Genomic DNA, 26,122 nt, shown 5'->3' with positions numbered 1-26,122 from the left:
AATAATAACACCAATGCGGATACACCAATGTAAAGCGCTTAGAAACAGAATGTAATGTAAAGTGCTGCTTGAGGGCAAGCTAAAATCCTATGACAAGGTATTCATGTATAGGCCTATTCATAAATACAAGCATAAAAATCATCATTATTCCATTGCATCACACTGCAGAGAAATAGCTTGAAGCTACTTCGTGGTATGAAACGTCAAGCACTCTTACACAATTCAACAAGATTATATCTGCACGAGTTGCAATGTACATGTCCATTGCTTCACTTTCTTGTCAGGGGACAAATTCATGGAAAATATTCAGTGAATGCTGCAGTAAACATGACAGAAAAATCAATGATACATATAAAGCTGGAAGCATTCTTTGTTGCTGCTTGAGAACTCTCCTTGAAGCTGTCCCTGTCCTATTCTATTTGCTTCTTAGACCATGAACTGACTGAGGTATACACAATATTAAAAGACAGTAACAAACCACTCTGGGGCTTATCCTAGGTATATTAAAGGGAAATCCACCTTGATAGTCATTTCTTAAGCCAATATTAAAACAAAAGTTTGAAAATATCAGCAGAATAAAACAGAGATATGAATTTTGTAAGATTGAATTTCATGGTATCACTTGCATGTACAGTACTGCTCCCTAATTGTTTACGTATAGGTACATTGTACATGTACATTTGGAAGTTATAGTTGTAGCTCATTATGACCTACTGGTAGATGACAACTTTTCAAGAGGAGTCGAGGAGCAATTTCATAATTTTGTGCTTATGAAATGAATAATGAACAATTTTTGAATAAAATTAAGTACTGTATGCAATTCAAACACATAGAGATGACAGAATTTAAGCAAGAATAGGAATGTGAATGTGAGTCTTGCTGCAGATTTAATACAAGAATTGTTATCTGACACAAGGCAGGTGTGAACCAATAAAATTGTTATCAGGTTTTTTCGAGGCTCATACTGAGGTATTTACGGGTATTTTTGTGATCCAGTGAGATTAATTTGAAGTGCCTTAAGAGTCAGGTGTGAACCGTCAGTCGTAAAAAAAGATCAGATTAGGAAGTACCTATCCCTTGGGTAATAAAAAGAATCAGGAGATTAGTACTGTCATTCTAATGAGGCTTCAGACAGTGTAATTATACAAGAGAGTACAATATATAAAGATAACTACCTCAAAAGTGTATCATCCTAGTGTACATATAGGTATGTACATGGTGTCACATACTAGTACTGGTTCATTATAAGGTTTCCTTCTTAAATCTACACCAGCGTATACCTGTAGTAGTGTTAGATATGACCACTGTATACCGGTAGTAGTCTAAGGGTATGTTTATGCTTCAATTGCGAGGACAGAATCAGCGATTTCAAACGTTCGATCGTAAACGTGGTTCTGGGAGTGCTGTTTATGCTTAACTTTTCAGAGCAAATCACGATCTCCAGCTTGCTTCGCATTGTAAAGCGAGGTCAAATTGGACGTGCCTTTTTTCGAAATTTTTTTTTTTCGAGTGTTGCTATTACGTGGAGATAACATGGAGCGATACGACTGTATTTGCCCGCGGATTTTCATCTCACCGGAAGCATTACCAAATGACGTCATTTAAACACGTTTACGATCGTGGTTCTGTTTATACTTCCCAAGAAAGCCTGATTCTGGTCAAACAACGTTTACAAACGCACCTTTTTGTGAGTTTACGATCGGCGTTTTGAAACAGCGTTCAAATGAAAGTAAGCATGGACGCAACCGTGTTTTGGACTAATCGCGTTTGGAAACGCTGATTCTGGCCTGAAAAGTGGAAGCATTAACACGGCCTTAGATATGATCAAACTCTCATTTTTTTTTTTTTCAAGTCTGTTTCTGAACCAGGGGAGGATTTCACTAGAGATTTATCAGTAATTCTTAATGACGACTTGGCTCTCATCCAATCAGATGAAAGGGTTTATAGTAGCTAGTAAATTTCAGTGGAATTTACCACATAAAAAAATCATTTGTAAACTGAATAAAGCCTTTTATGAATCACTTCCCTGATCTTCAATAGAGCTCTAGACTTTATTGTCTTCTCTAAAAGCTGATTTGCCAGACAGTATCCGCTTGTGAGTGGATGTGACGAAGGACAGAAGGAAAAGCCATGTTTATAAAAAAAAATCATTGCAAGTGTACTCTTCGTATAACTAATCAGTTGAAAGATTCCTGAATTTGAATTCAGATAGTGTTTCATACCTAGCTATTCTCCTATCTTAAAAAAAAAACTACATGTAGCACAACTTCAAATGATATTACAAATTTACATTTATCACTTACCATGTACATGTACATTGTAAATACATATCAGGGTGATAAGCACTGAGTGCTATTGAATCACTAATCGCCAAAAAGCAGAGGATCAAAACACAGAGAGGAATTTTCTTTTCATTCATTCCAATCCTTCAAATGTGTAAACTAAAGATGTACATGTATTCTAAACTTTTGTGAAACATTATAAAGGGGAAGTTCACCCTTAAAAGAAGTTGATTGAATATGTGGCACAAACAAATAATTAGAAATATTGGTAAATGTTTGAGGAAAGTCCATGAAAGATTATATAGAATTTGAAGTATTTGAGTTGTGACATCATAGACAAGCAGCTACCCCCATGTAGTGGAAGCGCCATGGTGTAGCGATTCTTTCTTGTCTTGTAATCAGAGGGTTGTGTGTTTGAATTTCACCATGGACTAGCATCATTGGCAAGGTGTCAATCCACACTTTAACCACTCTCACCCAGGTGCTAATTGGGTACCGGTAGGGAACAACCGTCATAGTGGTTGGTAGTTGGTTTTAATTTTTTAGCAAATTTGCACCTAACATTCTGCTAAAAAAGCAATGAATCCAGTAACCAGGTACATGTAATAACAATTGTGAAGTGCTTTGAGCAGTTGGTGATTGATACCGCCCTATATAAAAGACAATTATTATTATTTTTGTAAATTACAAAATACATGAATTAAAAAAAAGTAGTACATGTAGGTGTGTGCCGCGGGCGAGACAAAAAACAGGGTCCTTGGAGCGGGCTTAAAAGGAGGGTCCTCAGAATGGGCTTCGGAACTACAAATGTTTGTGAAAACGGGGTCCTTGGAACAGGTCACCTGGGTTTGAGTGTGTATGCATCCCTATGGATCGTGCATGCAGCTAGCCTGGCGGTACAAGCAGTATGGGCGCCGGGTGCGCTAGTACACAGGCGATGGTCGGACAGCGCTCTGCGGCCGCTTTTCACCAAAATTACGGCTCATCGTAGCAGATCAATGTGGCCGGAACGGAAAATATGTGAAGCTTCGGAGTGGATTTCTTTCTTCTTTTTTCTTGATAAGAAGAAAATTCTATGCTTAGGAGCGGCTTTCTTTGTTCTTTTTCTCAATAATACAAAAATGCTATGCCTTGGAACTGAAATTTGAGTGTAAAAATGGGGGTCCCCTCCGCAGCACATACCCACTATGCATTATATACTGAGTGCCCCCCCCCCCCACACGCATGTACAATCTGTAAAGTACAATTTATAGTAACTACAGGTACTGTACATATATTTTGTCCTCAGGGGCGGATCCAGCTTTCGCCAATAGGGGGGGGCGAAAAATATTTTCATCAAATTTTTTTCTTGATTGGCCGCTATAATCTGATTTTTTTGTGGGTTTTTCAGGGGGTAGTCCTAACTAGAGACTGAAATTTTAAGTATATGTTAGTTTTTTATTGTTATAAACAAGATAAGGTATCTCATGTGGTCGTAATATATAATGCGAGCGCGAAGCGCGAGCTAAAATTCTTTGATATTTTATGTCCTTAGAACTGAAGATTCTGAGCAGTTTTTATAATCATGAACAAAGATAAGTACAATGCGAGCACGAAGCGCTAGCCGAAATTTTATTATAGTAACGTGAAAAGGGACTCAATTAGGACTGTTTTTAGTGATTAATGAAGAGGATACAAGTATCACCAATTAAATAATGAGAGTGCGAAGCGCGAGCTCAAAATTTTTGATATTCCGACCTGAAAACTAAACAGTCTAAATAAAGAACAAGCTGTGCGTCTCAAACTATTAAATGCGAGCGCGGAGCACGAGCTTATTTTTTTTGTATATTGACATAAAGAGCATTTTGACAAATTTGGGAAAGAATTTCTAAAGAGAATAGGTATCTCACAAGTCAAACAATGCGAGCGCGCGCGAGCTGAAATTTTTGATATCACAATTTGTGCAAATCAAACTGAAAGCTTGATGTGCGAGCTAAAATATTGTGTGCAAATTGATTTCAGAACTGGATATATGAAGTGTCATTTAATCATCTTGCATGGAATTCATTACACAGGCAATGCGAGCACGAAGCGCGAGTGAAAATTCTTATATAAAGTCTATTTTCCAATATTCTTTCCCCTCTTTTCTTTGTTCCCCCCCCCCTCACCTTTCTCTAATTGTTACCTTTCAGGGTCGGACCGGCCGTTACGAGGCTGTAAATTACACATCATGGGTATAATGCCTCTTTCTTACTTTTCTTTCTGAAGTTTTTCGTAGTTTCTATCAAGATAAAGTACACTTTTTCTGCAGGTTGTCAAAAAATAGGGGGGGGGGCCGGGGCCGGCTCGGCCCCCTCCTGGATCCGCGCCTGGTCCTTATATCCCTAAAATTGAATAGCTTCTTAAAAATGTTAAGTTTATAGTTTTAATTATTTGATACATACATTCTAATGTTTGGAACTCTAGGAAACATATTTGACAAAACTTTGGGGGGAAATGAAATTCAAAACCCTTTTTCAAGAATAAACTCAATAAAGTACTCATTTATCAAATATTAATAACTGTACAAATAGAAAATTAGAAATCCTCATGAATTGCAGTTAAAATTGTTTAAATGTTCATGAAATGATTGATACTCAGGTACGTGTATATAGCTCTACTTTTTGACAATAAAAGAAACAAAGAAAGAATGAACAATATACTACTGTACATGTATATGGCTACATGTATGTACTGTATGTATACAGATCGATACCAAGTCAACAGTTTTGTATTGAAGAGCAATGTTAAACAAACATTGCCCTAAAAAATATAGGCATTCATACTCTAATTGGAAGGAGGGGATCCATGCAAGCTAGAAAAAAAAATACTGGTACAATATTCCAGTGATCTCAGTATCCAACTTTGATGATTTTTTTTTTTCATTCTCACTTTCATTATCTTTATACAAGTACTTCAGTGCATACTACAGACAGGGAATAGTCATAGCAATTCCCAACTTAAATTTACAGTACAGGTCTCTTCAGTACATTACTCAATAAAACCTATTGAAATATAACCAAAGATAAAGTGTATGTGAGCCTGAATAGAATGCAACCTAGAACATATGAAAAGGGGCCATTGTGTAATGACAATAGACCATTCTTTTCCTAGCCTTCACTTGTGCGCCTTCATTGTGGGAAGTTGTTGGCACACTATTGGCCTACTTGCAAATTACTGTACAATTATTGATATGCACTTCACAGATTTACACAAACTGTGCAGGTTGACATCCATTGCCAAGGTGGTAAAAGTTTGAAAAGAATCATTGTTAAATGACTGGTTGTTTCATTGACCCTTTTCTGTCCCAAAAATTGGGCACATATTAGGTGGTTTCAAACCACCTCGATCACAAGAATCCCCGTTAAATTACGAGAACTTTTTAAGGCTACAAAATACCCGTTAATTATTCCTGCATTCACACCGCCCCGAAACACATCCTTCGGGATAAGTTCCCGAAGTTACGAGCATGCGCAATATGGTCTGATAAGCAGGCAAGGTGCGAGATTCAAGATCACTAGCCCAGCAGCCACCCACGTCGCCGCGCCCAACGACACACTGGGCTAAAAGTTCCCGTAATTTGCTTTCACATTGCCAAAATACCTGCGACCTTGGAAAAATCCCCACGAAAGTTATCGTAATTTCGCCAAGTACCTACTATTTAGCGGGTATTTTCTTTCAGATAAATTACGCGTAGTTTGCTTTCACATTACCAAAATACCTGGTATTTCCCGATCAGAGAATGTACCTGGAACTGGCGAACTTCGAGGCGGTCTGAAACCACCTATTGTGATACATCAGTGTAAATTATGAGCAGGGTTGTTTTGCAGGCTTTACTGTTCATTTGTATTGACAGTTTTTACACCATACATTTACTGGAATTTTATGCTATTCAGATTAAATTTGTGGAAGTTTATTGAGCAAAACCATGTACAATGTGAATGTTGTTACATTGGACAGTGTCCCCAAGGAGCAATGTATACACTAGACCTACATACTTGTAGCAACTAGGATGACTTAAGTACACATAGCACATTACTACATGTAGTGAAAAGGGTTATTTAAGGCTGAAAACAATATGTGAACAGATATTAAAAGAAAATCATACAAATAAAACACCTTAAAAAAATTAATCAAAAAATTGGACAAGGATTAACAAATTTATGACATTGTAAAGATTTGCATTAATTTGGTGTAGGCCTACAGTTCTAGCATACAGTACCTTCATGAATATTCAATAAGAAAAATTGATATATCACCACTTTTTCTCTTATATATTTTATTATTAAAATGAAATTATGTTCATTCAAATTTGTCTTCCAAGAATTAAATATATTGGATTGACAACTGATTTATCCCATTTAGGGAGTCCTGGATAATTTTGCTGTAACATGTTTTCCTTAGACTCCTTCCCCCATACATTGCATGTACAGGCTCAGTCTCCAACGGATTACGGCACTTGATATTCATTTCATTTAATTATTTTCAGCCCAGAATATTACGTAACTATATCCTACTGAGGTCTTCTTTAAATCAGAACACACAGCTCTTTTTAATTTCAAGAGATATCAATACACATAGCGATGTGTGCTTGTCTCTGTTGTCATTTACAGCGTTCTTGGTTTTCAGCCTACATGTAAATTTGCATTATCTCAGCCCCCAACTAATTACCGGGAGGTTTGGGATTCAATCCTGGCCGAGTCATCCCAAAGACTTAAAAAATGTTACGTGTTAGAACAGAGACCTTTATTAATCTTAGGCCTATCTAGATCTACATGTTTATTAGGCTACATTGAAGTTAGAACTTAAAGGAAAATGAAACAATTGAAACAAGATACTTTGTTTGAAAACTCAAACAGATCCACAAAAGTTTGAGGAAAATTGAATGAATAGTTAGAAAGATATGAGCATTTGTTATTGTAATGTAGTTCCTCCAATTGGCAATGCAACAAGGATGTGTGATGTCACATGTAACCAAATTTCCCATCACTTTCATATTATTTCATTTAAAATGCCTCTTTTACCACTCATTCAATGAACAAGGTTATGATATAACCTTGTTCTCACTTATATCTCCATGTGTGGCAAAATAAGGGTGGCAATGTTTGGTATTTTCTCTTTTTCTTTGGGGCAAATGCTTGATTTTTTTACACTGACAATTTCCATTACACCTATTATTCATACAACTTACTCTTATTTAAATTTGATTCTTTAAATTATTTTTTTCTTAATTAAAAATAGAGATCAAAAAATGAAAATTTTCTTGCCATATTACTTTCCACAAACAGAGGGCGTACAAAAAATATGCCCAAAATTCAAGTTTTTGAGCACTCTGGTGAATACAAAAATTATTCCCAAGTTACTAATGAAAAAATAAATTGCCACTGTATGGAAATTAATCAAATTAGTAATTTTGGTCACAAAAGTGAGATTTTAATGATTTTTTAAAGTGTGTGCTCTGTACAACATTGGCATACCATAGTCCTACCTGTTGATTACCCACAGGCAGGGTGGTAGCAGTGAACAAGTGTCTTTTACTAGACTTCTATCAGTAGATCATGAATTCTTTCTTTAATACAGATTATCAAAAATACATCAAAGGATAAGAGTTTGTATCACCATAGGAAAGAGCAAAATAGACATTTTGGAGGTACCGGTACATGTATTTTATAAACTTCATCAAAGCCTGGGAAAGTTGTTAACATGTGACATCACATATATTTGTCGCATTGCCAATAGAAGGATCTCCATAGCATTTAATAGTGATCACAATATTCAAATGCTCATAATTTTCTCATTATTTGCCCAATATTCTCAAACTTTCTTTGATCTTATTCTTTGATTATTCTCTTTCCACACAAGCCCACTTGTTCAAAGGTTTTCATTCCCCTTTGATCTAATGTTTAAAATTATTATCTTTTTAATTTTTCATCTTTTTGCTTGTCAAATATCTAAGAGTTACATCAACACCCCCAGTAGTAGTTGTTGTTGTTAAACAACCCAGTATCAAGGCAGTTACCAGTTTAAATAATAGGTAGGTCGAATGTTAGACCTGACAAGTGACAGGCACGTCACAGCCACAGGGCCCTGCAAAAGAGGGCACTGCCATTGGCATTGCACAGACTTGGCCTCGGCTTGGGGGACGTGACCTTACCTTTAATACCATACACAAAATCTGTGGAAAAATCTGTAAACACCACAAGTGTTTACTTTGTCCTAGGACCTAGTTTTAACACTTGTGAATTCAGGCCTACCGTTACGACAGGCCTAACATTCCGAAACAAACAACTCGTTAAGTTATTAGCGGTTACCTGTAGTGCTTCCTCCCCGAGGTCCCCGGGTGCACCAACCCGGTACCGCTGGTCATCTCCTCTCCGCATTAGGAACCAAGTTTTGTCTCTGAAATATGAGAAAAACGAGGTGAAAAGTTGACTAAGACCCATGGTTGAAACTGTTCAAATTTATCCCATTTAACAGATATATCCTTTAATAGTGAGACTGTCTTCGCAAAAAACGAGATCAGAGCAAGATTTTTATTCGACACAGTTGTTTCAGAAAGACGATTGATGTAATTGTAAATACAGTAGGCTTGCTGCGGTTTCTACGCACGCTGTTATTATATTCGATTTGCATCGAGATCCGAGAGCGCGCGCCAATTTCGTGTTTTTAACCTGTTCGGGGTAATGGTTTACAGTACCAAACTTGAAAACGATTCAGTCTCCCCAGTAAATCTCTTTGGAAAAGCCTCAATTATATAATGTTAATCAATAGAACGTAAAAATCAACTGGATACCTTGAAAATATTGCTGATACACGGCACCGCAATCCGATTGCTTTGAAAGCCTATTCCAATGAACGTTTATGCAGGTGAAGGCAGTTTTGTTTGCATTGTGGATGTCTTGCAAAGCACCCGAGGCAAAGAGGACTTTGATTCCACTTGAGCTTTATGCAAACTCTTAACTAGTAGGCCTATAGTTTTCAATTTATAGTCTTTATTTTAACAACCTCGACGGAATATTAGATATATTAATTTAACCCCCCCCCCCCATCTTTACACCTATTATATACGCGGGATAATACCCCGGATAATACGTTATGATCCCACTTATGATTCTGACAACAAAACCGAATCGTTACATCTGTTTCACGACAATTAAACCTAAACTAAAGCGGAATTTTATCGATTCGCTAATAGTAAATTCAATTCAATAGGTCATCTTATTCTACCCTTACATAACGCAAGCACTCTCTCCCAATCCAGCTACAGCACAAAGCGAAAAGGTCTACACCGGGGGTCTACAGTGTATAGGTTGCGGATCCAGGGTGTAAATCTTCCTACCCCCCCCCCCCCCCCGTTGTGAGCCAAACAAAAACGGGAAAAAACATAAAGGACAAATAAAAGAATTATATGTTTTAAAGAAGAAGAAAATTTAAGTGGAATGTAAATGGAAAACAGTTTAGCAGAATAACTAAAAATGTGACAAAATTATTAATGATGAAATAAATAAAAATACATGAATTGAGAAAATGACAATCGAGGTCATAATAATAATAATAAATAAATAAATATTAAAAAAAATATAAAAAAATTGAACCCCACATGCATTGCTTTGAAACTTTGGAATAATATTTTTCACACTTTTTGCCGTATACGTCAGTTTCTGTTTCATATTTTCTCATTTCCAAAGCATGAGAACAGAATGCAAAATCCATAGACATATACAATCATAATAAACAATTTAAGTTTAATAAAAATGTTTACACAACATATCTTAATCATACATTTTAAACTTGGGTGGATCATCACGTCTATCAAGTGTATTTGATATTAAAATTGCATAAAGAAAATGTTATTACCGTAAAAAAGTCAGAGGGGCTGTTGTTAATATTTGCAGAAGCACAAGTTCCGTGTAAAGTTATAAATCAGGAGAAATCAGGTGATTTCATAATAAAATGTTTCGTAGGCCTATATGAAATGAGAAAAAAAACCTAGAGATTTCAAAGAAGTAATCAGTCAATTGGTAATTTGGAAAGTGGATTGTGATAAGTGATGGTCTTCCAACAGTAATCAGGAAATTGTGTTCTCTTACATAATTATATAGGCCTATGTTACCTGCCAACTATTTGATGTTGTATGTTATTATGGCTGGAACTCTGTAATTAAATATATAATTAAAATATTATTAAATCTGGTGATATAAAAATATGTGTATATATTTTATTCTAATTATAGGTTTAAAAAAGGGGTGACATTTTTGCAATTTTGTGTAGTGGAATGGAAAAAAGAGCCCTTGTCTTATATGAGAGTGGGACTGCGTGTGTACGCGGCCAATACAACTTAACCTTTCTTTTTTTCTAATCTACACAGCAAAAACTGTGGTGTTAACCGGTGTACATAGAGGACCACACCAGTTATTTTACACCGGTGTTAAATTGGTGGTGTTAGTTTTACACCTATATGTGTTATTACAACACCTATGGTTGTTACATTTACACTCTTGGGTGTTATGTTCAATCTCTAGGTGTTATTTTAACACCTCAGGGTGTGGTCCTCTATTAACATCAACTGGTGTCAGTTTTAACACCACAGTTTTTACAGTGTTATATTCTGTTCCAATTTTCTTTATAGAAAGAGGGGGAGAGAGTGAGATAGATACGGAGAGAGGGGGGGGAATGGTATAGGCGCATAGCTTACATAAATCCATATCTTAGAAAGAGGAGGAGAAGATCAGAAGAAGAAGAAGAAGAAGAAGAAGAAAAAGAAAAAAAGAAGAAGAACGAGGAGGAGGAGGAGAAGAAGGAAAATAAGAAGAAGAACAACAAGAAAAGAACAACAAGAAAAACAAGAAAAAGAACAAGAAGAAGGAGGAGGAGAAGAAGAAGAAGAAGGAGAAGAAGAAGAAGGAGGAGGAGGAGGAGGGGAAAAAGAATAAGTATAGAGAAAAGAGAGAAAGGGAAAGAGAAAAGAGTGAAATATTATATTTTTTCTGAATAGTCCTGTCAAAATATGTCACATTATATTTTGTAATTAAAAAATCAATATATTTGCTTTCTCGCTTTGCTCACTAAAACTAAAGCTTCATACAAAATTTTGTTCTATACACCATGTCTGCCCCCCCCCCTCCAAATTTCCGGCTCATTACGCTTTTGAGTGATTATAAATTACATGTATATTTATGGACTTTTTTCAATATTCCATCATTCTGTTTACTCCACTGGTCTCCATCCATGACGTCATACATGTATTCAAGTGGAGGGTGAACCAATAGACCAACCCCCCCCCCCCCTCTCCCCTTGAACAATAGATTCACAACACAGACACCCATGGAATATATCTCTGCATGAAGCAATGTTTGTTTTCTCTCATTCACCCTCGAAATAAATAAATACCCCAAAAAACAGCGAGAGAGCGGAGCGAGCTAGATATTCGACATTCTTGTCATTGTCATCATAAATTGGGAATGATTAAGTCGAAACGTCCAAGGATAGTCGATGAGATTCACGATATTGAAAATAGAACTGACTTTTTTTCATAGATTTACCTCAGAAACTTGTTGATTTGAATCAATAGAGAAAAATCAGACAAGCACACTGCTGAAAATTTCATCAAAATTGGATATAAAATAAGAAAGTTATGACATTTCAAAGTTTCGCTTATTTTTAACAAAATAGTTATATGAACGAACCAGTTACATCCAAATGAGAGAATTGATGATGTCACTCACTCAATATTTCTTTTGTTTTTTATTGTTTGAATTATACAATATTTCAATTTTTACGAATTTGACGATTGGGACCTCCTTGCCTAAAGCACAAAATGTTAAAATTATGGAATTCCACGTGTTCATGAGTGGAATGAAACTTCATTTCACATGACAATGACGAGGAAATAAAAATATTTCATATTTCATATAACAACATACAAAATAAATAGTGAGTGAGTGTTGTCATCAGTTCCTCATGCATATCGACCGAGATGTGCATATAACTGTTTTGACTTTAAAATGCCATAACTTTCTTATTTTACATCCGATTTTGAGGGAATCTTTAGTGTTATGCTTGTTGATTTTTTCTCTTTTTATTCAGTTTTTGTTGGCCAGGGTGGACTATTGTCCTTTAACTTTCGTCAGTGTAATACGACACAGCCAACGCGACATGTCTATCGCAATTCAACACTCTTTTCTATATTGTTAGTATCATGATTATCAGTATTCAAGTTTATCATTTTTGTGTATAATTATTATGACGTGATACGGTGATAATGATACATTTTTAAACACTGTAGTTTTTTTGTATAGAAGGCAATGAAAATAGCTCATGTAGTTACTGGAAAGAACATGGCAATGAACTATCATGACAAAAGTATCGTTGTAAATATGAAAAGATTGAAAGGTGACAATAAATAAATTTCTTTGAATGGATGACAGTAAAACAGAATTGCTAGTTAACGGCACATCTAAACAACTGAATAAGCTAGATTTTGACGGGATATTAGTTGGCAGTTCAGTCGTAGAACCAAATTCTAATGTAAGAAATCTTGGAGTATTTTTTTGACCGGCAACTGAATATGGAAACACATATTACCAATGTGTGTAAATCTTCATTTCACATGATATACAACCTCAGACGTATACGAAAATACTTTGACAATAAAAGCATGAAAACAATGAAAACTGTGCATGCATGCATTATTAGTAATGTAGATTATTGTAACAGTTTGCTATATGCATGATGATATGGGCTCCCCTCGTCTCACAGAACGCATGTGCACCCTGGGATGTGCACGGCTGATTTTTATAGTCAATCTAGATTTTCAAGGATCACCCCTGTCTTAAAAGATCTGCACTGGCTTCCAGTTCGCCAACGAATATCTTTCAAGATTTTGTTAATTGTATGCAAAACACTAAGTGTCCAAGCCCCCAGTTATATTTCTGAGCTTTTACAAAGAAAAGTTCACAGACACTCTCACCTGCTCACAACCTGCGTAGTTCACATGATAATTTGTTTCTTCACATTCCCACTCATCATTCAAATATAACTTTGGGAGATCGTGCTTTTGCCTGTGCAGCCCCAAAGTTATGGAATCGTTTGCCGTATGTAGTGAGATCCTGTCTATCAGTAGAAACGTTCAAACTTAAAGGACAAGTCCACCCCAACAAAAACTTGATTTGAATAAAAAGAAAAAAATTCAACAAGCATAACACTGAAAATTTCATCAAAATTGGACGTAAAATAAGAAAGTTATGGCATTTTAAAGATTCGCTTATTTTCAACAAAATAGTGATATGAACGAGCCAGTTACATCCAAATGAGAGAGTTGATGACATCACTCACTCACTATTTCTTTTGTATTTTATTATATAAAATATTTTTATTTTCTCGTCATTGTCATGTGAAATGAAGTTTCATTCCTCCCTGAACACGTGGAATTCCATTATTTAACATTTTGTGCTTCAGGCAAGGAGGTCCTAATCATCAAATTCGTAAAAATTGAAATATTGTATAATTCAAACAATAAAAAACAAAAGAAATAGTGAGTGAGTGACGTCATCGACTCTCTCATTTGGATGTAACTGGCTCGTTCATATAACTATTTTGTTGAAAATAAGCGAAACTTTGAAATGTCATAACTTTCTTATTTTACATCCGATTTTGATGAAATTTTCAGCATTGTGCTTGTCTGATTTTTCTCTATTGATTTAAATCAACACTTTTCTGAGGTGGACTTGACCTTTAAATTAAAAACCCACCTGTTCAAATAATTCCCATACATTTCTTTACCCCCTTTTCTAATTTTTTTTTCAAGCATTTCACCAGCTCTAAATTGCAGCGCAGTAGAATATATGCACATAGTTTCTGCGCTATATAAATCAGTATATATATTATTATTATTATTAATAGATACAAATTGAATTGCTTTGAACTGGATTAATTTCAAATTGACATTTAAATGTGGAGGTCTACAATACATGAACGTTATCAAGTCAAAGCTGTTCGTGGATTATGAACGTTTAAAGCTTCAGAGTAACCTTCCAAGTTTAAACTCAACTACAAATTGCATTTTATTTATTTTATGCACTCTCAAAACAAATAAGTTAACATTGGATCAGCTGGTTGCAAACTGTTATAATAATTATTTGACTATTTTCTAGTCATATTTGACTAAAATAGAGTTATTTCTGACTAGAATATAATTCAGAAGTGTGACTTGACATATCAGTTACACTCAGCTGACTTCTGATCTAGTCAATTTGACTCATTGTTTTAATAGTGTAAATTAAGTACCAGAAGAACATAAATTAGAAATGTAGAAACTACACCATGGAACCTTCCCTATCATTTCTAATTCACCCAGAAAAATATATATAAGCCTATATAACTTCTTAATATCTTGGCCTTTGTTTTTCCTTTCCCTCCCCGCTTGTTAATACCAATCATATTTAATATCCTCCTCTCATATTACATCGAATAGTTATTACAAAATGAAACGTCGATGAATAGAACCGAGCTTCCGATGTTCCGCCCTTGTCGTAAAGCGAGCAGGAAATTATAAAAAAAAAGACCTGTTTCGAAGATTTTATTAAAGAGCACCTTCATGTCACTATGAATGGCGTCACTTACGTCATTGTACGCAATAACTACATGTTCGAGAGGATAGGTTGAAGATGTGATGAAGGTAGATACTACACAGCTGACATGACTAAAATAATTACACGCTTGCCAGCTTTGCTTTCTTGAGGATGTGGAATACCGGATGGGGGATTATTTCTGGTTCGATCACATTTCTTTATAAACCTCAAAATTAGAAAGTATATAAGACATGCAGTGAAAGCCCTCATCTCCCCGATGACGGTTTGAACGCTTCTCAACTCTAAAAGACAAAAACTAGCTGAAATGACAAGATTAAGTTAGCTATAGGCACTGGTGTACAGGTAGGGGTTCGGGGGGGGGGGGTGGGCAAAAAAAATGTACCAATGGAAAAAAAGGGAAAAGGGTTCAACATAATATCCTTAATTTTCTTTCAATTATAGACTCTATAGATGTCACAATCTATATCTAAAAAAATCACATTTTTTTATTGCGGACTCGCTTCGCCTTCTCGGAGCTTTAAAAAAATATCCCCAGATATCTAACCCCTCATTTGTTTGTTTTTGGCTAATTACGCCACTGCAGCTTTAGTGCAGTTATGATGATATTTTCTATTCAGAATTTACTCTAAGTTCTAGTCAAATTAATCCGACTATAACCCTTTTTTGGCCCAGTTGGCTTTTACGAGAGTCATTTTGAAAGAGTTTGGATTTAAACTTGCATTTCGGTTTCATGTCTCATAAAGAGCAATGGAATATAAATATATCCGTTGTGGCTGGCTGAATGTTAAATGGTTCCTAGAATAAAAGCGTGTTTTTCTGTTTCTGAGACACAACGCCTTGAAGTTGAAGAAAGCTAAATCTCGGGGACAAAATCAAAGAGCAGGAAAACGAAGGTATTTCAATCTAATTCTTTGATCAAATTTGTCATACAAAAGCTGCCCAAGCTGTTCTTCCGGGGGAGGGGGGGGGGCTATGAGAGACTAGCGCACATCGAACACCCCCAAAATAAAAACGGTAATTTGCAAGTCGGGTAAAAGATTAGACATAAATGCATGTTTACACTATCCCAATTCAAAGTTTCCCAAGAAACAAAATTCCACTCATTTTCCTCGCTCGCTGTGCTCACTCAAATTACCAAGACAAAGGGCATTCAGGCAGGCAAACATGTTGAACGAGGTGATCAGAATCATGCCCAGTTTGAGCTTGTTGACGAAGTCACACTCTTGTGAAAATAAGGATACAAATTTCCTCGCCCGTTTCGCTCGTTCGTATTCAATATTCGTCTGATACAGGATGCAATATAGAAAACATTTGGCATGTAAGATGACATATCACTGGATATTTCTAGCGTCATTGATGTATATGATTAGGAAACTATGATCGAAAAGTTTTACTGTTTTCTAGCTGAATGCCTGTGCCATTGTTCGTATATCAGAATACGGATCATCAGAAAGCAATAGGTAAATAAAGAGTTTTCCCATGCATTTTTAGAAAGATAAACGCTTTGCTGAGCGAGATTTAATGATAATAATCGTCTAAGGCTATGCATGCGGTATAATAATATATTCTCGCATAATATGTGAGAATATTATGTCGATTGTAAAAATCGATATAAACAGTGTATTTCGGACCGTGCACGATTATTAATGAAGCAGGGTGCTAGGGTTGCATGTGCAAGTGTGGGGGGGGGCACAGGAAAAGAAAAGTTTCGAAAGGGGGACTATCTTAATAGTAAGAAGACAAATGACTTACTTACAGTGGCGTATAATGACTCAAAAATATTGAGGCAGCTAGATAATGTCATATCACGTTAAATCTATGAGAAGTGGCGAGCGAGCAAAGCGAGGATAAATCTTGACATTTTTATAATGAAAATCCACATTTGTGATAGATTTTGACATAATATTCAGAAAAAAACATCATATTTCACCCGTCTAATGCTCTCTCCCCCCTCTCTCATTCTTTCCTTTTTCTTTTTTTCTTGGTCGTGATTTTTTCCTTTTTTGGGGGGCCCCCCCCCCTTTGTACGCCACTGCTATCTACCTCACTCACATAAAAAACAAAAGAAATAGTGAGTGAGTGACATCATCGACTCTTGTAACTGGCTCGTTCATATAACTATTTTGTCAAAAATAAGCGAAACTTTGAAATGTCATAACTTTCTTATTTTGAATCTGATTTTGATGAAATTTTCAGCATTGTGCTTGTCTGATTTTTCTCTATTGATTCAAATCAACATTTTTCTGAGGTGGACAGACACGAAGGCCTATGATTATTACAATTTTTTCCCTTCATAAGTATAGTAACATATAAAAAATTAGAATATTGTTTTTTCTTGTTCTAAAGGAGAAACAGGTCCTTTTCGGGTGAAAGGGTACAGAACACGTTCATGAGGGGCACTTTTATATGGTAAAAAAGGTACTGATAAGAGAAAGGGCACTTACAAGAAGGTACATAAAAGACACTGTCTTGCTAACACATATTTTTTTTTAAGACGGGTCCTTCTCAGGTAAAATGGGAACAGAACACGTTCGTAATTCGAGAAAGGACACCTATAGAAAGCAAAAGGGATAATTGCTCACACATAATAATGGGTCCTCCTCTGCAGGACACATTCGTAATGGAGCATTTTTCTTGCGTAAAAAAGGGCCTGGCGAGCGCAGCGAACGAGGGCTTCTTGACAATATGAGCTTGATATAATCACAAGGAACGTCTTCCTAATGAATATATGAGCTCTTGAATATATTTAACGGTCACCTAGTAAATTGACCAATGAAATGTCAAAGCTGTTTCGCTGCGCTCGCCATGTTAATTCGCTTCGCTAAATTATTATGGGACATCCCTCGGTTTGCTCGGGAAGCAGCCGCCGGGGCCTCGACAAGAGGCTACATTCACTGTGACCTCAGTCCTCACCGTGACCATGTAACTTTCCGAAAGCTCCTGTGACGTCATATTGTTTGCCTGACGTCACAGACAGTGATGTAGTACGACACACGTGCACTTTTTCTCACTCACCCATTATAAATTGCCCTGATCAAATTTCAAATGGAATGCGACCGCAGTATAGAGTTAAAGGTACCGTATTTTTTTTGCACTCGTCACATTTCATTTCGTTTCTTTTCAATTTCCAATTTTACCATTTTTAAGAAGTTGAATAATATCAATTTGATTTGACAAACCATCTTCAGAATTATCTAAGTACTAACGAATTCATTTCAGTTTTATTTTCACACGGTTTAGTACTTTCAGATGAGACCAATTTTTTCGGGTATATGTTGAAAAATAATTAGAGGATCTTACTCTATGGGAAGAGAGATGGGAGGGGGGGGGCCGTAGTGGTGAGCAGTGGTCTGGTGAGGAAGAATAAAAAAGAGGGACTCTTCACGGTCTTTTTGTATCTTGAATATTAAGTTGGAAAATAATAGATAACATCTACAGTATATCTCCTTTTACACTTATAGACATGTTTTAGCAAACCTCGGTTCAATGATTATGAACCTACCGAATGATCGGAAAGGCGACCACACACCTTACGATTGGTCTGCGACTCAATTTTGGAATAAAACGTAGTAGAATTTGATGCTAATATTGAGACTTGGAATATAGTACTGTGTAATGTTCAAAATCATCATACGAATACCTATATTCAAATTTGTGACTATGCTATCATCCTTCTTAGAATAAAAGCGAATTTAATATCTAGTCCTAATGACGTCATAGCAGTCATAGGATTGGCTACGATTTGAAACTAATTTGGCCTTTACTCCAAAATAAAGGCTTGCAATCTTTCAAAATGGTTATATTAGTATTCTTTCAATTACTTTTAACCTCAAGTAAAATGATATGTTCCATTCACATTTTCAGAAAATGAGCAAAAATGAGCAATTTATTCCAAAATCGGATCGCGAACATGCAGTCGTAAGGTGTGCGGTGGCCTTTAAAAACGAATTTGTGTGCAAAATGAGTTGTATTTTATTCGCATTTTACCAAACTTTGGTGTTTGGTAAAACAACATTTCTGAGAGTGAATTGAGTAGAGATGACACTCGGGGTTATGGAGCGAGAAGCTTGTTATAACATCTCACATTTTGGCAGGAGTTTATGCATTAACAAAGACAAACATAATCAGATTTTGATTGATCTATAGATATGGATAATTATGATAAGTATGAACAATTTACTAAATATGACAGCATGTGAGAGCAAAATACCTGCATTAGAAATAATGATTAATTAAATCATACCGGGTAAAGAACCACATGAATGAAATATATAATAGTTACACTTTAGTATAGAAGGAAAGAGGTAAATGTTATAAACTTCAAACATTTCAATGAAATCCAACACAGAACTGCATTATAAAAGTACTGTTGTACTTATTAAAGACGTCTTGGTGATAATTAGAATGAAATAGATTAACATAATTACGTAACCTCAACAATTTATGAAAAGGCTCATTATCAATACACAGAAAGAGTTGACAACGTCTATCGACACAAACGAGTGAACGTATATGAATGTGAAAAATATAGGGAATATGAACGCGCCGTTTTCTCGTAACAGTCGGTCTCTGATGGGTTAAATTATTTTTTTTTACAAGAAATATAATTTGCAGGATTAATAAGATAGTCCTTTGAGTTCGTCAGGTTTCAAATTGCGTCACTGGTTTCCAAGGAGCTTTCATATTATAGTTCTTTTAACCCCTGGGCGAACGGGTGGAACTCTGTCTCGCACGTACGAAATTAAAATGAAACGTTTGGCTTTGATAACAAAATATTTTGACAGCGATATGCAGGAAATGTGATATAATTAATGCAATATAGGTTATTGGCAGCAGCTATAGCTCGATGGGTGAGTGAATCATTTTATGTATCTCTCCCCCCCTCTCCCTCTCTCTCCCCGGTCAGTCTCGTGAAAATCAACAAAACTGTATGAACATTTCGAATTATACTGCTATAGCTCCTATATTATGTACTTTTTAGCAACCACCAGCAGCAGGAGCAGCAGCACCACCACCGGCACCACCACCACCAACACTATACCACCACCACCACCGGCACCAACACTACCATCACCACCTCCACCACCACCACCACCACCACCACCATCACCGCCATCACCACCACACTACTGCTATCACAACCGGTGGCTTATATATAGTTTGGGGGTACTTGACCCCCTGATTGTTAACGACCAAGGGGCAGGGGAGAAAAACAATGAGAAAGAATATTAATGTAATGGGAGAGGAATACAATTGTCTAAATATTATGTTAAAATATCTCAAAAAGGTCCAATTTTTTTTGCTCGTTTGCGACTTTCATGAATTTTTGCCATAATCATTAGGCCTATACGCCGCGTTCGCCCCTCATTTATTATTATTTATTTGTGGGCCTCATTACGCGACTGACTAATATCTTTTACCCCCAAGTCACACTAATGCTACTATACGTCCATGCAGTTCTCGCTGCAATTATAACCCTCCCACGCATTTTTATTTTGTACGCCACTTCTGGCTCAAAGAACCAATGCTTGTGATGGCGCTATTTCATCTAATCCTCGTCGCTTGAATGAGTGTTTCATGTTACCGGCTACTAAAATTGTATATTTTCATCACGGTATTTATTTTATTAGCGTTCACTACTTGCAAAGCTGCAAACCTCCATCTTATTAACTGTAAATTTAGATAATGTAACTAAATGTTTCAATTAATACGAGCCCTTTAATCGAATCATAACAGAGTTTATTTTTATACGAATTTAATAGAAATATTCCACTCTATATAGATTTCAACGATAAACTTTTAAATATAAAAAACGATTTGAAAAAAAGACTAAAAATATATTCAATGTTTAGATGGGCACTATTTACAACCAATATTGATTGATATCAAGTTAGCTAGGCTAACTAGTCTGTTCCTACAACCATTGATAATCTGTTCATTATGACATATCTTTTGGTGGGGGGGGGGGCTGTCATGCAGTAAAGTACGTCGGTGGGCTAAGGGGCTTTTATAGTGAGAGTAGAAAAATGTGAGAGTTTTTTAAATTCTGTTTTTATTATAACAAATTAAAGTCAATTACAAAATTTACAAATAATTATTAAGTGATTGCAAATCACATAAACACAAGTTTGTTACACAAATAAGAAATCATGATCAAAATAGATTCTTCCAATATCACAGAGAGAGAGAGGGGGGGGGGGGGTAGGAACACCAAACAACTGAATATTATACATTATGTGAATGTAAATTAGAACCACTAAATCGAGTAAAGCATAAAAAATTGTTGCTTAATATCATGAGTCAATCTTGTGTGTTATTTTCATCCCGGACTTCCACCCCAAAATATGGGAAATTATTGAAAAACCAATCATAATCCTTGTCGACTCATCGGACATAATACACAAAATTCATGTTTTATAATATATACTTGATTAATCGAAATCTAGAAAATGAAGATTTGATTGTTTACTTTTGTTTTATCCTTATTTCAAATCTTCTTCTATCGTTTCTTCTATGTTCTCTCACTTATTTCCCCTTTTCTTCTATCAATTAGTTTTGTTTTCTCCGGGGGGGGGGGGGGCGGAGGAATTCATTCATTGGAGTCGAGTCAATATTTCTGATTTTGTTTGAGTATTGGTTTACAGCAGGAATCGAACCAATCGCACACACGTTTATCATCGTCTTGCAATCAAAAGCGAGAGATGGGTGAATCCTCTTTCCTATCACCGGCCCGGCTGCATTTTAAATCTTCACAACAGAAAGTCATTCCAGAATCAGATGGTGATGAGACATCGTTGATTTGCATAATGAATGAAAGTATAAAGAATGCATGAGTAGATATGGTTTACACGTTATATGGTCGGTTCGGAGAGTGTTTGTTGGAATCCCGTGGCAAAAGAGGTAATAGAATCTGGTCAGAATCCATTGGAACCAGATGCCTGTTTTATAAATATTATCACAAAAATACAAATTTCTTACGAAAACTTGCCATGAAACAATTAAAAGTCACGATTTAGTAGCTCGTAAAAGTTGCTGCTTTCATAAAGAAATTTATTAAACGGGATTAAGGTGCATAAAATACAGAGAAGATGGTAGGGTTGGTGGTGGGGGGGGGGGGGTAGTCCAATCGGATGTTTTCTAAAGATGGGTAGTAAATATGGTTCGTTGATATCCGAAAGGCCTGGTCATCAATACATTGAATAATACGATGTCACATTAATTTTTTTTTTTTTTATAAAAGTGTAGTGGTTCGCTTAGTTTTTTTTTATGCAAAGTTTTAGTTCAGTCCCTTCGGTCTATGCTTTGAAAAGGGTTTTATATCATAGGGAAAACATTTTGTCGGGCACCTGATCAAACAGAATTTTCAAGTAAAAACACAAAAAATATCCAATAAAAGAATAAAACACATTGAAAAAAATGGCCAGTATGGACCAATCAGATACTTCACAAAGCTGATCAATATGAACCAATCAGACACCGTCTTCAGAAAGCTGATCAGTATGCACCAATCAGATACTTCACAAAGCTGATCAGTATGAACCAATCAGATACTTCAGAAAGCTGATCAGTATGAACCAATCAGATACTTCACAAAGCTGATCAACATGAACCAATCAGACACCGTCTTCAGAAAGCTGATCAGTATGAACCAATCAGATACTTCACAAAGCTGATCAATATGAACCAATCAGACACCGTCTTCAGAAAGCTGATCAGTATGCACCAATCAGATACTTCACAAAGCTGATCAGTATGAACCAATCAGATACTTCAGAAAGCTGATCAGTATGAACCAATCAGATACTTCACAAAGCTGATCAATATGAACCAATCAGACACCGTCTTCAGAAAGCTGATCAGTATGAACCAATCAGATACTTCACAAAGCTGATCAATATGAACCAATCAGACACCGTCTTCAGAAAGCTGATCAGTATAAACCAATCAGATACTTCACAAAGCTGATCAATATGAACCAATCAGACACCGTCTTCAGAAAGCTGATCAGTATGCACCAATCAGATACTTCACAAAGCTGATCAGTATATGAACCAATCAGATACTTCACAAAGCTGATCAGCATCAGTATATGAACCAATCAGACACTTCACAAAACTGATCTGTATATGAACCAATCAGATACTTCACAAAACTGATCAGTATGTGAAGCAATAGATACTTCACAAAGCTGATCAGTATGAACCAATCAGATACTTCATAAAGCTGATCAGTCATGGACCACTTCAAAACGCTGATCGGTATGGGCCAATCAGACACCGTCTTCTAAAGCTGATTATCAGTATGAAACAATCAAGATACATGTACTTCACAATTTTGTTGACTTAATATACGCCTTGATTTGAAGTTATTGGGAGCATTTGTGTTAGGTCATGTTGGAAGTTACTCCAACTAAAATTGGATGCATGAATGCGTGTTTTTTTTAATATTATTATTATTTATTCGGCAAATAATATAAAAAAATACAAATCAGTGTAAACAATTTTGACACTTTTGTCACTTTTGTCATGATATCAAAATAAATTTTAATATCATGACAAAACTGGGTTGATTAGCGAAACCAAGTAAGAATATATGATTGGATTTTGAGCAATCTTGTTATTCATTTTTGTCTCTCTCACCAGAGGTGAAGGCGAGACTTAGGGATCCAAATGTCGTCCGTCCGTCACAAATCTAATAACACATAACTCCACAACCGTAAGTCGCTTTTCAACCAAACTTGGATAGTAGATGGACTTGGGGGACGTCATCTTAGGCTGCATTCAGAGGTCACATATTAAGGTCAAAGGTCATTTCCAGGTCAACGTTAAAGTTTACACACAAGACTCTCATATGACACCTGACTCCGCAACTAGAAGTTGCTTTTCAACAAAACTTGGATTGCAGATGTTTTTAGGCGACCTGCATGATGGGGCAGTCGGATGTCACATGGTATATAAGGTCATCTTCAGGTCAACTTTAAAGTTTACGTGCAAGGCTTTTATGACAAGTGTTATTCCATCCCAGTCATTTGACAATGAAGTTTCAATACAATTCTGTTGCGTGCCCTCGCAAAACACGATATTTCTGGTTATTTTCATAAGTGGGCGAGACACAAAATCGCTTTTGCCTTGTTATGCATATCAATTTCGTTATGAAATATACTCAAAATTCCAATGTGCTATTATACCTTTAATCATTTTGGATCAGTAGCTCCATGGGTAAATAAGGGTTTACCTTTAACGGTTCCCTGGGACAGCATAGTGTATAAGCAGGTATCACTCATTTACAACTTTGGGATTTGCGGTACATCATCTGAACTGAATGAGATGGGCGAATCGGAATTGGGTATTCAATATGCGAAATATGATACGAAGAAGCGTGGTTTAGCTGTACACTATCATCATGGCGTAGGCTAGCCAGAAGGACTTGAGTGTATTTTCTAATATAAACTATTGAGGCTGAATATTCTATTACGATTAAACATGTTGTTGGTTATTGAAATATTAGAATCACGATGCGCACCGCTATAGCTTTGAAGACAACAAATCAATTTAAAGTGTGCAGCAAACATCTTAGAAGCCTAATCTTTCATAACAGTAATGACTAATAAATGCCTGAAAACAACTGATTAAAGAAAATATTCTATCGTGCAAATCTAATCTATCACTGTAATATGGCCCTAATGCTATATACGTATGTTAATCACCATAGAAAACACCCACTGGAAATCAGATTGATATGCAAAAAAGTATAAATTTTACAAAATGACATCATTTTGAGCGAAAGGCCTTTGTTTCTTCTTTTTTTCCTTTTGCTTGTTATTTTTCCCAAACCAGCACATCCTCTGCAGAAATCGTTTCCAGTGCACTGCATGTAGGTTCGAGGCATATATACATATTTGCTAATTTAGAATACACACCAGGACAAACTCGAACGATGTACAGTGATTTAATGAAATAGAAAGGAACATAAATGATTTATGGATGACAACCAATCCGCTGATACAGATAGGATATGTTACCATGGAAACTCTCCATCTTTATACCATCAGCTGGAATTGTTTCTGCTTCACAAAGAGTAATGGATTACACCAACGGAAATGCATGGGGTATGTAAAGGGGTGTGTCAGAGAGAAGATTAGAATAGGAAGAAGAGGATGTCGATCTGATGGGGGTGAATATGAGGGAGGATACAAGGAGGAAGGAGATGTCTGATGGGGTGAATATGATGAAGGAGTCTCGGAGGAAAGGGTGTCTGATAGGGTGAATAATAAGAGGAAGGAGTCTAGAAGGAAGAGGATGTCTGATGGGGCGTGAATATGATGGAGGAAAACAGGGAGAAGGGGTGTCTGATGGGGTGAATATGACGAAGGAGTCTAGGAGGAAGGGGTGTCTGATGGGGTGAATATGACGAAGGAGTCTAGGAGGAAGGGGGGTCTGATGGAGGTGAACATGTTGAAAGAGACAAAGTGGAATATGTCTGATATATAGGGTGAATATGAGGAAGGAAACGAAGAGAAATGGGCGTCTGATGGGAAGGGGCGGCGAATTCCTTTTTGAAGCACTGAAAATTGCCTTTTTTAACGCAATAAAAATGCCCATTTTAATTGTTTCGAAGTGCCCCATCTCGTATGAGTGCCATTTTTTTCTCAAAAAATGCTCCCTCACAGACGTGTTATGTGCCCTCTCACCTGAGAAGAACCCGGCCGTTTTATGTCTGGCACTTGCCTTGTAGGTGCCTTTTCTTTCGAATTAGCACTCCTTTTACCCATGAAAAGTGCCCCTCACGAGCATGTCCTGTGCCCCTTTCACCTGAGAAAGATCCGTTTTATGCCGTTAGCAAGTGCCCTTTTGTCATCTTTTATGTGCTCTTTCTCGAATCAGTGCCCCTTTTATCCAAGAAAAGTGTCCATCACGAACATATCATGTGCCTCTTTCACCTGAGAAGACCCGTTTTACTGTAATTATGTCTGAGCAAGTTCTCCCTTGCTTTCTTGTACGTGCCCTTTCTCGAATCAGTGCCCCTTTTTACCCAGGAAAAGTGCCCCTCACGAACGTGGTCTGTGCCCCTTTCACCTGAAAAGGATCCGTTTTAGGGATAAATTACCAATTCGTGTACTGCCAACTCGTCCACTCACCACATGGTCTACTTTTATTTAGTCTTATACAAAAACCATTTGGTCCAATCATCACTTCGTCTAATCACAATTTCGTCTATGACAATTAATTTTCG

The 26,122-nt window shown here is 36.4% G+C and overlaps 1 protein-coding gene across 3 annotated transcripts in view; it reads right to left on the bottom strand.

The window, feature by feature from the left end:
* Positions 1 to 26,122, bottom strand: part of LOC121414136 — a 72,659-nt gene that overhangs the window by 44,164 nt on the left and 2,373 nt on the right. For 2 of the 3 annotated variants that reach the window (XM_041607241.1, XM_041607318.1), the window contains exon 2: positions 8,612 to 8,699. In XM_041607241.1, coding sequence (XP_041463175.1) covers positions 8,612 to 8,699 — 88 coding nt within the window. Of the gene's footprint in view, positions 1 to 8,611; positions 8,700 to 9,093; positions 9,313 to 26,122 lie in introns of those variants that run through there. The other variant, XM_041607392.1, reaches the window with a different exon arrangement.

Source organism: Lytechinus variegatus, chromosome 1 (assembly GCF_018143015.1).
Source record: "Lytechinus variegatus isolate NC3 chromosome 1, Lvar_3.0, whole genome shotgun sequence".
Classification (NCBI taxonomy): Eukaryota; Metazoa; Echinodermata; class Echinoidea; order Temnopleuroida; family Toxopneustidae; genus Lytechinus; species Lytechinus variegatus.
The sequence above is the reverse complement of the archived record's forward strand: the minus strand, read 5'-3'. Positions and strand labels throughout refer to the sequence as shown.